This window comes from Serinus canaria, chromosome 2 (assembly GCF_022539315.1).
Source record: "Serinus canaria isolate serCan28SL12 chromosome 2, serCan2020, whole genome shotgun sequence".
Classification (NCBI taxonomy): domain Eukaryota; kingdom Metazoa; phylum Chordata; class Aves; order Passeriformes; family Fringillidae; genus Serinus; species Serinus canaria.
In genome coordinates this window covers 13,797,475-13,810,245 of record NC_066315.1, presented here as the reverse complement: position 1 = coordinate 13,810,245, position 12,771 = coordinate 13,797,475, and the positions used below count along the sequence as shown (strand labels likewise).

The 12,771-nt window shown below is 38.7% G+C and overlaps 1 protein-coding gene across 14 annotated transcripts in view; it reads right to left on the bottom strand.

Moving 5' to 3' along the window:
* The window catches only part of PARD3 (par-3 family cell polarity regulator), a 443,013-nt gene that overhangs the window by 254,638 nt on the left and 175,604 nt on the right, over positions 1-12,771 (bottom strand). For all 14 annotated transcript variants that reach the window (XM_030229752.2, XM_030229789.2, XM_030229776.2 and 11 more), the window contains one exon: positions 11,592-11,770. In XM_030229752.2, the coding sequence (XP_030085612.2) occupies positions 11,592-11,770 (179 nt within the window). The remainder of the gene's footprint in view (positions 1-11,591; positions 11,771-12,771) is intronic.

The window sequence follows — 12,771 nt, the reverse complement described above, 5'->3', positions numbered from 1 at the left end:
CCACCTTTAGCACACATGCTCTCAACATCCAGCTGAAAAAGGTGTGTGTCACTTTTAGCTGCAATACCATAAAGGAGAAGATTTCATGGTACAGAAGCCATCAGGATCACTCAGGGAATTCCCATTTCTTCTGGAAATGCACCTGTAAGCCCTCCTGGGACCAGGGCAGACATGCATCAGTTACAATTAAATGCCCTAATTTTGTAAAAAGAAATTTCTTTCCCAAACATCTTTGGGGACCACGGGCCATGTCAGCTTTATCATGTTTGAAATGGAAATTGATCAATATAATACTAAAACTGCCAAGTCATAATACCACCACTACACTTAACTGCAGCATTTTGGAGTAATTTTAATGAGGACACATAAGCTAACACTTTAAGATTTAGTTCAGCATGGTGTACCCATGGGGTTTTGCTGGAGGATTTGATGAAAGGGGACAGGAAAAATGAAGCAATTTTGCTATACTTTTAATTTCAGATGATTTGCAATATGTAAAAAGAGTCTCATCAAAGACTCTGTAGCTGGTAGATGAAATTATGCATTAGAATGGTCTGTGTAATTCAATTACTAGCTGCCATTGCATGAACTCACTTGTGATTTTAACTTACAGTTGTACCCCTGCAAACTCCCAGCATCACAATCCAACCAGAACATTCTCCACCTGGTGTGGTTATAGTTTCACGTCTGCTAAATCATTTGCTACTTTCCAAATAGTGAAGAAACTGGGTTCTCCCTTTGTTTCACCTCCTGAATGGCTAAAGTGTGACAAATTTTGGTTGCTTATTTAAAACAAAACTACACTAGACAGCATTACAACAGGGGCAAAATACACTGAAGACATCTTCAAAGTCATTTTCTGAAAGACAATTTAAAAATGCAAACCAAGTTTTCACTTAATTATTTCTACAGCAACAGAAATGTGTCCCATATATCCTTTAGGACAGTCAGTAAGAGAGATCATTTTGGTCACTGATCATTTTTTGCTATCCAGTCTTTTTCCTTGTATCTTATGCTCTTTGGAAGAGGTTGCTCATTTGTTTGGCTCTAGTTCCTTGTGATGGCCTCAGACTGAGACAGGATTTGTGATGAGAGATGAAGAAAAAGAATTTGTTTAGTCTTTTGAGACTGTAATTCTACCCAAAAGACTTTGGGCAAGTTCACATCTATAAGGGTAATTATTATTGTTGAATCCCTATATAGATTATAAAGGTTGTTCTTCGTTCATTTAATGCTCCACTATGACCATGACAGACCCTGAACTATTTGGTGTCACTCTCAGACAGGATGCTAAAAGCTGTAATTAATTACCAAAACATTCCCACAGTTTATGTAAGTAACTCTGTCTGATGAAAACATCTGTTTATAAATGAAATAATATACACACAGATCCATTTTCCATGTTGTCTGATGGTCTAGTAAAGAGATTTCTGGAGTTTTTTATTTGGATGAGGTTTCACGGCTGCTTTTTAACTGGATTTTAGACAAAGATGGAATAAGACCAAATTGATCCTCATTTCTAAAAAAAAAAAAAACAAAACCAAAGAACAAAGAAGGCTGCACAAATAATGTCTATTGTACATGGAAAATACATTACATATATATAATTAATTAACCCAAAAGATGCATTGCATGAAGAGAAATTCCATTTTAAAAAAACCCTACTTACACAGATGTCAGATTTGGAACTGTTCTCCTTATTAACATAGCATCTTGTAACAACAATTTCTCCCAAATGTCAGTAATTTACCTCCAAACTAATTGTGCCAATCACTTCCTATAACTATCCATGTATCTCAGGAAACTGACACTACTGTTTGGGTGAGCCTCTTTTTATTCCCAGTAGGTTCAGTTTTCCAAGGTTGCTCTTTTCCTGATGTGTACTGAAGAACATGACCCCAGAAGCTGCAATAATGCAGATACAGCCCAGCCATTTATAGAAGAAGGAATGAGTTACAGTCACCCAGTATCAGAAACCTTTGATCTGAGGCCACTCTCCAAGGAGGGAAGTAAAAGAGGACTCCCACATTAAAGAATTAGCACAGCTTCATCCCTTCTATCACCACTGACCCGGAACATGGGTCATTTCCAACTGGTAAAAAGTGATTTGCAGAAGATACAAATGTAATAGTCTAATAAAGAACTTGCATGCCCTATTTATGGTGAAAATAGATGAGAAGAATGACCACTCCATATTTATTTGGATATTTTCAGAAAGACCTTTCTCAGAAATGACCCTCTTTATAGCTCCATGAAAGGAATTAATGTATTATGCTTCTAGAAGAGCTCATTAGATGTCAAAAAGGAGAAAAAACAATCGAAAAGCCAGTGTTCTGTTTAAGTTCTATCACCTTACATTCAGAAATTTCCAGAGTTGTGCTACCCCAATTTATATATTCCACATTACCCTTTGACTGTTAAGCAGGGCTTGACCTTAAAAAAAAATCAGTAACCATGGGCCATGATAATCAGACAGTTCTCTGTGCAAGAGGTGTTATATGGAAACATTCAGTGTCAAAGAATGTGGGCTCAATTAAGAATGAATTTAAAAACACAATACTGCCCATCCAAAACATTCTGTTGATCTCTCTTATTTATGACACAAAAAGGAGCAATGTCATGATCTTTGCACATTCACATGCAAAGCCAGAAGTTTTCAAACAGTGTGCACTGTTATTTCTCAGATGGAGGGACAGGAAAGAAGCTGCTTCTCCTTTTACTCTTTACTTATTAATCTCCTAATAAGCCCCCACAAGGGATAATGCAAAACGACTCAAACAACATACAGCAGTTTATATTCAGTAATTATAATTCAGAAACTGTAACTAAAAAGACATGGCTTTCCACTATTCCATTTTAGAGAAAAATAAATCAATTGGTTAAGTTAAAGTGTCATGAAGATGCAATTCTGATTCCTCTACACATTATATTTAGAAAACCATTTCTTTTTCTACTACTTTTCATTCAAGTGAATATTCTCTTTTCCTGTGCCACTTCAAAGGCATCTAAAGAGTTTTCATGTATATCCTCCTGTACATGAATCTATATCTGTTTAAATGCAATAATATAATTATTAACAGTCCTGCCATTTTCACCAGATATTTGCTTTTTTCACCCAGATTTATATGTTTTATGCCAATTGGATTTAGAGAAAATATAATTTGTAAAGTTGTTTGTTTATATTAAGCATTGATATGATACACTTGATTCCTTGGGAGAGCCAAGAAATTCAAGAAGGAAAAAAAAAGCTGCTAGTTAATTAATTTCAAAGCAGCCTCTGAAAATAGGATTTAACAAATAGAATGCCAATATTAAATATATTTGAGAAGCTAAGAGAAACAGGAAACAAGGGGATATGGTAAACTTCACAAAGACCTTACATTTAGATATTGAAATGAAGAATATCTTATAAACCACCAGCAGCAGCCTTTTAAATGCCGAGTAGAGGCTTTTAGTTGGCCATTCCACAGCAACTGGTGGTCTGTATGTTTAGAATGAAGAAAGGAGGCAGGGATATGAGGTGTCCAGTCTGTCTTCTCCAATTAATGGAACTGATTTTCCCCTTTCTTCATGACATTGGCCAGCATAGAGAAGAGCAGGTTTTTAAGGTCAGAAGCACAAGGCAATGTCCCAAACCCATGGTACCTCTTCCCCAGTGGCACCCACACACCACTGCCTCCTCCATATGGAATGATATGGTCCAGGAGCTCCACTGGGCTCTCAGCAAAGCATCCATCACCTCACCCAACTTGCCAATTCACTTCAGACCTCAGTCAGAATTCCTCCCAGGGTCTGTGGAGGAAGGCCCAGAGAGGAACCAGGCCAGGGGCTTGTAGCAGAGTTTCTCTTTTATCTGAGCTTACAGCAGCACACACACGCTCGGCTCCTTGCAGTCCCACTGGTCTTCCTCACACTGAAGAGTTTCCCACCTTCCTTCACTTTATTGTTTTAGTTTTTGTCCATGTTTCATTTACTTCACAGGCTCAGCAGGCAGTGCTCTTTAGCTGGACATCTGTACACAAGAGCTGAAGAGCTCGTTTATACAGAGCTGGATGGTAGCACATAATGATCATCCCATCAGGCTGTGAAACAAAACCAGGCTAAGTGACCTCTGTTTCTGCCTCAAAATCAGTCATAAAAGAAGTGCAAAAGGTGACTAGGAGTTCCTGTATTTACTGGAGCTGATTTTCCCCACTAACTAAAGCTTAACATCTCCTTCCCAGCCTTACTACTCCTTTCTACTAATTAGTTCTACATATAAGTGAATTTTATTCTGATACTGCTTGGTTGTCTTGTCTTCACTCATTGCTAGATGAGCTAAGTGAATTTAAAAATGCAACAAGTTTAGCAAAGCATGATGAAATATTCCCCATTTAAAACTTGCAGGTTCATGTCTGAACAATGTTGGGAAGAATAGCCTGCAACCAGAATTGTACTTTAAACTTCTTTTTCTTGCTAGCTACACATTCAGCCAAAATCCAAATGTGTTTTGCACCAATACATAACCTTAATAAACAGAAGGCAAGACAGACAAATATTTTAATCTGCAAAAGCTCTTGAATAACAAGTGTATATGGCTGCATGGTTGTAGGTTACAACTAAATAGGATGAAATCAAGTCAAAACACAGATCCATATCTATTACCAGGAAAAAATATATGTGCTTCTAACCTTTGGAAATAAAAAAATCCACTAAACCTGAACATCTAACTGTTGGGGTTTTTTTAAACTTACTCAATCTTTTATCAACCTACTCTTTCAGGACCAGCATTTCACCCTCAAACCAAGGGAGAGCTGCAAAAACATGAAAAATTAAACCAATAGAGACAAACACTTCAACATGGGAAATTACAAAGTACATCCTCACTTGGAAAAATGGCAGAGGAAAAGTCTTCAATTATCCTATACCATGTACTTGAGAGCTTTCTGATTTCAGTATAGCTTTCAGTGGCTCTCAGAGAGGTGCTGTACACTGCATTTACTGAAGTGGAAAGACAAACAACCTGTGCACATTCCACCACTCCTTTATCACGAGTAGGAGACTCGCTCACCCCGACCCTCCTTGGCACTCCCAGCTCATGATGCAGCACCGAGTCCCCTCAGCTGTGGAGCAGGCATTGCTCACCCAGACACTGCTCACCCATCACCTGCAGGGAGACATGGGAGAGCACAGCACTGGGACACAAACACACATCCTTCCTACATTACTGCAAAACAAAGGCAATGTGTTCAACAGACTTGCTCAGCCTGAGAGCAGAACTGAAAAAAACTCATCAGCTCTCAGATCTTGCACCAATATCTTTAGAGGGGCAGAGAGGAGATTTGACAGATGGGCATCCACAAATGGATGACTTGGAGCAAAAGGAGGTAAAACAACAAAGGAGATGGAGAAAATTATACCTTCACTTTGGTTTTATTTGTTTTGTTGTTGGCTTTTTGCCTGCTTAACATGTGGTCATGACTGACTTTTGAATGCCAACAGCTGAATGCTGTCCATGTACACAGCCCTCAGCTAATGGAACAGCATAGCACCAAATGATGCACACTGGCTGTTACCTCTGTGCACTAGGGAAAGGATTTTTCACTTTGTGTCTATTATTCCCAACCTGCTGGTGATGATAAGAAACATTATATTTGTTTTCACATTTTGAAAGTCAGGAATTTTGAGCTCTTTCATAGAGTTTTCATTGCATTACAATATCACCAGCTACTGTACTAAAGACAGACAATTCTTCATGGCATTCATAAAAGCACCTGAGGCAGAGGGCACATGAAGAAACACAAATTATTCCATCAAAACATAAGAGAACAACTTTCTTATTCTGAGAAAGATCGAACACTGGAAAAGGTTGCCCAGAAAGGTGGTGCAGGCTCCATCCTTGGAGATGTATATTCTCAAAACCTGGCTGGACCCAGACCTGAGTAACCTGCCCTAGCTGCCCCTGCTTTGACCAGGCAGGCTGAACCCACCAATCTCCAGAGGTACCTTCCAACCTCAGCTGAACTGTGATTCTGTGAAAGTCATTAATTTTACACACTGCCCAGGACAAAACCAGCACACACCGTGGTGATTTCATGTTGCACTCTCTTTGGGTACAGTTCCTCTTCACTATTTAATCACCCAGCAACAAGCTGCCAGCAAAAGCTACCATCACAAAGGAAGAAAACTGATGCATGTAACTTCTGTTTTCTTGACTTTCCAATAATCTCCCTCCTATAATATTTTACATATTAAAACATTTTATTTCACCACCTGTGGATAACCCATGCTCATTCTCCCTTCCTCTCAGTCTATGCAAAACCACACCTGAAATTACAAAGCTCATGACCACCTAATTGAAAAGAAAAAAAAACCCTGCTAAAATATACCTGGATGAAGAAATATTCATGGCTACTAAATCCCTCAAAACTTCTGTTTAAAACATTGCATTTTTAGGTTAAAAGCAGAAAGCTGTATTCATCATGTGGGGCTTTAAAGCCTCTCATGACAGAGATGTCAGGCTCTTGGAAGATATCCTGAACTTCTCCTTAGTGGATTCATCTGTATTAGAGCACTTTACCAATACTGCTCACCAGGTACACAGTACCTCCCTTCTGAAGGAGTCACAACCAGTGACTAAGGCTCCCAAGAAACATCAGCAGGCTCCCCATCTTTTAGTCCACAACCTTCCCCAGTTAATTTAATAGATTTACACTCTGCCATTTAGATTTCCTGGCTACAAAATGACACCAACACACAATTTTGATACTGAGCCCTTCAATCATCTGAATTATACTTAAATTCTAGTGATATACCATGTCTTTGGTGACAGTGACAAAACAATTGTCACTAAGCTGTGTTTAACAGGACTTCAAGGTAAATTAAACTAATTTTCACTTTAAATTTGATGTTGAAAATGAAATATCATTGTTGTTGAAGCTTTTCAAAATATGCATGCATGCTTTTCTCCTATCTAAAGACATTTCATTAGAGAAGTATTTTTTCCATTCTGTTTACAAAGAGGATTAGAAAGGATTGCATCTTTCACATAAATATAAAACCCTGCAACCCGGCAATCTGAAAAATTGTACTCATCAGTGTCAATCCACAGGAACAGCAAAACTACCTGCAATAGGAGATGTGGGAAACACAATCTGTTTTGCAGGTAAGGTCATTCATGCTAGATGAGACTTAGAGCACTCACGTGAAGTTTCAAATTATTTCTCTGTGGTTTACAGAGCCCAAAAATTTAGCTTTCCAAGTAGGAAGAAAGCATATCCTAGAAAGAATTATTATTCCTACAAGGCACGGTGATATTCCACCTCAGAATACATATATGGACAAACCCATTTAACAACAAATAAGGAAAAAATTTGGCTGTTGACTAAACAGCAAAGACAAAAAGCAAAGGAAAAAAGCAATTACAAAATAATGTGCCAAGTACACTGAGTTATGTGCTTGCTGTTGCTGATCCACCCCACAGAGCACATTGTGTGCCATTTGCTTTGCTGCAGGTGGGTGAACCCAGCAGCCAGAGGCACAGAAGCACGTGCACAAACATTTTTCTCTCTCTTGAGCTCTCCTTTTTAACCTACATTTTCAATTCTTTCTGCTGTACCAATGTTGTTATCTCTGACAGGGCAACATATGAATCAAAATCAGAAAAGTCACAGTGGGAAGTTTGTCATAAGCCTGTTATCCACAGTGTATCCCTGCATTAAGCAAGGCAGGTTAACTAGATAAGCCTTCAGTCTTTCAGAGAAGCAGGATCAAGGCAGGTAACTAATTTGTAATAAGTCATTCCTCACCACAAATGGAATTGTAAATTTAAAATACCATACTGAAAATATATGGGATAATTAATTCACAGTCGTTGTAAGATGCAACGTAACCGGTTGCTGCTTTTACACTCTTCCAATACTGTAACACAACATCTAAGGGGAAAGAAACATGATTTTCATAAATCCAGCTCACATTAATTAAGGACAGCTAGTTGACCCAATAGGCTTTGGTACTGAGTTATTAAGAATGTGATTCAAATCATCAGTTATTCAGAAAACAACAATATCAAAAAAGATTTTACTGCAGTGGGAAAAAGCATGTATGATATGCTTCAGCTGTGTACAACCTGTTCACCTGTACAGTTCAATACAATTCAAACAAAATTATACCTTACAAATCATGTATTACTCCAGGCCTCTGAAAAGAGATTTCTACTTGGAGATTTCTTCTTTTTTTCATTAAAATGGCTCAAGAAAGCAAGAGACAGGATTAAGTCAAGCTGTGAGTCGCTAGGTAATGCAGACACGTCTCTCATACACACAGAAGTATCAGAAAACAGTTTTAATACTCAATTTCAAAAAAATTAATCCCAAGAAGCAAATTTACCAACTAGAGGTGATCAGGAGCCAATTTTGTGAATATTTCACAGATGGGAAGATCTATTCATTTGGTTGAAACCATTCATGGGGAGGATTAGGTCAGGAATTACCAAGCTAAATACAGCACTACAATAACTTGTAAATAATCAATAATTCTGCAAATAAATGAATACCTTGGAACAAAAAACACTTGGTTGCCAGTTGCTCTTACAAGTGAAAAACATAGAAAGCAGAAATTATGTGAGATTCCAATTCTAAGGATGGAGAATGTATTATGATATCCTGATAATAAAAATATGTTTCTTTACAAGATGATTTGAAAAATGGATGAAAATGCATGCTCAGTTAAGGGCAAGAATTTCATATCACAAGATGCTACTTATTATAACAGAAATGCATCTCAAGTTCAACACACATCCAGATCTTTGCAAGACCAACTCAGGCCCCTCCAAAGCATACTCTTGTCTCTCTCTGGCCATTCTCTCCTTAGGGACATGGGAGATCTGGTGTCTCATTCCATTTATCCCAGTAAGTACAGGCAGCACTACAGTTACAGTAGGATCCTTCCACCAGCCCGTATTTTCACTCTTGCCCAGCACCCTTTTCCCTTTCTGTTTGCCCAGAACTACTGGCATATGTCCTGGCTCCTCACAGCCTTCTGTGCATGGCAGCACTCTCACCCCTTCATTTCATCTCAGCTTGGGCATCTGCCCGTTCTCCTGCCATTCCAAATTCCTCATACCCAAAACGAAACAAACACCAGTAAGACGTCCTCTCTCACTTGTCCCTGAGAAATAAATCCCTTCTGCCAGACACATGCAGCTTCCCCTGTGCTAATTCCTCCAAAAATTGGACAGGGTTTCTACCTGTCAATTATTTCTCTTTAGAGGTGACGGGCTGAAAGTAATGTCACTTCTTGGAGTCAGTAGGTGGATGAAGCTTTTGGCAACTCTCCCAGAAACCTTTTTCATGTTTCTGCAAGATACTGCTGGGGCAAAGTTGCTAATCTACAACTGTGCTGCAAATCTCAGCCCAAGAACATATGTTCTTGTGCTGTCAAGAAAGAGAACTGCAGTGAAAACATTACATAGTGCCAACCACTCACAGAAGATATATGGGTGCTCAGGCCCAATGCGCTGAGCAGAAAATTAAGACTGTTCTCATTGCTTTTCTCAAAATGTCTGTGTCATCTATAATCAATGAAACAGTCTGGAACAAAGCACAGCCATCTCTTTGTTATCCGAGTAGCTGAAGAAAACAACCTAACATAAGAAAAGAGGACTTGTTATAGCTCAGAAAACACAAATACATTTGTAAAAATTCATTGTTAGTACTTTGGTAAGAGACTGGTGACAGGGACTTCAAAAATGCCACCATTTAGAATATTAATACAAATGAAATTGTTGCTAATACTGTGGAAGGAACTGAGAATTCTTAATGTCCATTCCTAAGAGAAACAGGATTGGCTACAAAATCTTGACTCACACGAAGAAATCAAGACACTGAAAAAAGAAAAAACTCAGTCTAGCATAAATGAATTTAGGATTAATTCATAATACACATTGCATAAGCAATTATTTAATTTCATGTGTTTACTGCAATTTACCTATTAAAAATAGTGATCTGCTCTATTCAAATGATCAGCCTATAGAATGTTCAAAAATGATGAAAGAAGTTATCAGCATCTATTTTACTAACTAATATAACTTCAGTTCTTTCCAATCTTCTTGATTTAATGTTCTCTGGTGCCTTGCTTCCCATCCCTACATGAGATCATATGCATTCCTTTCCAGTTTGGTCACCATGCTCCAAGAGACATTAAATATTTTCATAAAAACCAAGAACAAGTACATGCTGAACAACTAATGATGAGACTAATGTGAAAGATTAGCTGCTGTTCAATTCTCTCCAATTTCTGCTAACTTCAGACACTCAAAGAAATCTGATTATGCTGTGTATAGCCCTTCATATCTGTGCTTGTGGAGTAACAAAGTGTCATCTCATTATTATTTCACAAAAATTAAATGAAAATTTTAATACTTAAAATGGATTAGATTATCATTTTTCTTCTCTGAATCAGAGTAGTACAAAACACATATTTACAAAAGGGCACACATTTTTGTGCCATACCAGTACAAGTGATAGAAAACATACTATAACCTGCCTGAAATCCTGATCAAGCAGAACCCTAATGGTACCAAGTTCAACAGACACCTCTGCATGAACAGGAACTCAATGCCTATGAGCACTGAGCTTTTACAGATTCTTTAGAAATGACCAAAGGCCCACTGAAAATAGCTTGGTTCATTAGCAGTGTATAAAGACTTCTTTATTTGGGGTGTGTGAATCCTGACTGCTGAGACTTGGTTTGCATTTATACTACACAGAGTTAACAGGAATGAGAGGAAAAAATAAAAGCTATATTAAGCTGCATATTTTCCAAGAGGACTTTGTCCTGTGTAGTCAGAAGGGCAAGCAAAAATGCAACATTCTTTTAAAATTACTAATTTCTATCAGAAAATATACATTTTTTGCTTTTGAGCTTGTCTGCAAGTTACTATCAGAATTATGGGCAATGTGGGATCTGTACAAAAGGGCATGATTCTTCCAATTTTTTAATATTGCACTGAGAAGAGTGCTTCTTGCTGACTTCTCTAGCAAATAATGCAATTCATGGAGAGACACTGAAATCATATTGAAGAAATGAAGGGAAAAATACTCACACTACATTTCACTGCTTTATTTTTAAGACTGCTATCAAGGAAAGAAATAATTTGCAATTTGTGTTTTGCATTACTTCACTAGAGCCTCAGAAAGTATAAATTAGCAATGCTGGGTGAGCAAGACAAACCAGACCAGCTGTGGGCATGCAGATTATTCACTGACATTAGGCCTTCTACAGAGATCAGTAAAAATTATTACAGACATGGCCTACCAGCATTAGGAAAAAGTTGAAAAATAAAAACTTTGCAGAATAGTGAGTTATCATAGATTCAACTACAGCTAAGGGCAAAAATCAAGTTTTTAGAGTTGCTGCTGTGGTTATCACTGAGAGTCTGGGAAGGGCAGGGCAGGACACGTGACTCAAACACTTCACTGCTGCTGATGGGGTTGGGTGGACAAGGTCAGAAAACACAAGTTTAAACCAGGAGCAGATGAGAGAAGCAGAAAACAATTCAAGATTCATGCACATTTGTAATTTATTTACTAAAGTGGGAGAAAGAAATGTACCTTTCTCTCATGAGCACTGGGCACCCCAGGGGTGTTCTGCTTGAGGAAGCCTGCTGTTGTGGACCACCTGGTAGGGTTCTTCCGAGAAGGCTCCTCTGAAGGAAAATTTGTGTCACTCACAGAGGTTGAGAGGCCAATCAGTGCAGGGTCACTACTGCGTCGGACATGGAGAGGCATATCTGAAGAATGAAACAGACAGTAAGTAAACATTGACTAGATTTAAAATGTTTCTGACAAAGGAAAAACATTTTTTCAAGCTCTGGAAGGGTGGCTGCGACCAAATGTGGTTTCACAGAGTAAGGAGTTATTGACCTCAGCATAGCTCCTCAAGGACAAGGTCTGTTCCCTCCAAAGCACAGCCTTGCTGCTTGGCTGCACAAGGAGAAATGGAAGGGAAAACCAACCCCTTTAAACCAAGCATAGCTCAGTGGCTTTCCAAGTACAAAGCTATCTGTTGGGTGGCATGCAAAATAAAAACATGAATTTGAATAACCAGGAGGTTAAGGTGACATATAGGTATTTGGAAGAGCAGGCAGGCAAAGCCCAGTGACAAGGCAAGGGGTGGACTTGGACGACGTGTCCCCCACCCTGCGGCCAGGGCTGCAGCCTGGGCACTGCTAGCACAACGTGCTGCCAGGAAGCTGCAGGCCAGCCAAGGCAGCCTCCTGACCTTCTAAAATATACTCTGCATTTCCCTCTCAAAACTTATGGAAGAGACTATTTTCTCCTCTGCATTCTTCCTTTGCCTCTTCCTGACAGCTCCAGCAAGATCTGTGCTGATTAACCCTGATTCCCTCAGCCTTCCAGCTGGCGTGACTGACAGGAGGAAAATATTTCATTAGTAAAAAATGATGCAGCAGGAAGGTGGACTGATTGGAAAGAGATAAGGTTTTCTTAATATATGTAGAGGTCACATCAATTCTGGAAAGTTTAATGGCACATTAAAGTTAGTTTCTTTTGAAGTAGAACTTAATTTTTTCCAATTTCATTTATTATCCTACAGCAAATACCCACACATCTATCCTCTCCTTGCCCAAACAGAAGTTTCACTGCCTGAATTTGTGACCTCTTAGTACTCTCCCACTCAGCATCAGAATAGAGAGGCTGTGATTTATCAGTTTTATTTCTCTTTATTGCAGCACTAAGAACTTGAATGCAAAGTGCAAAGGAAAAAGGTGAA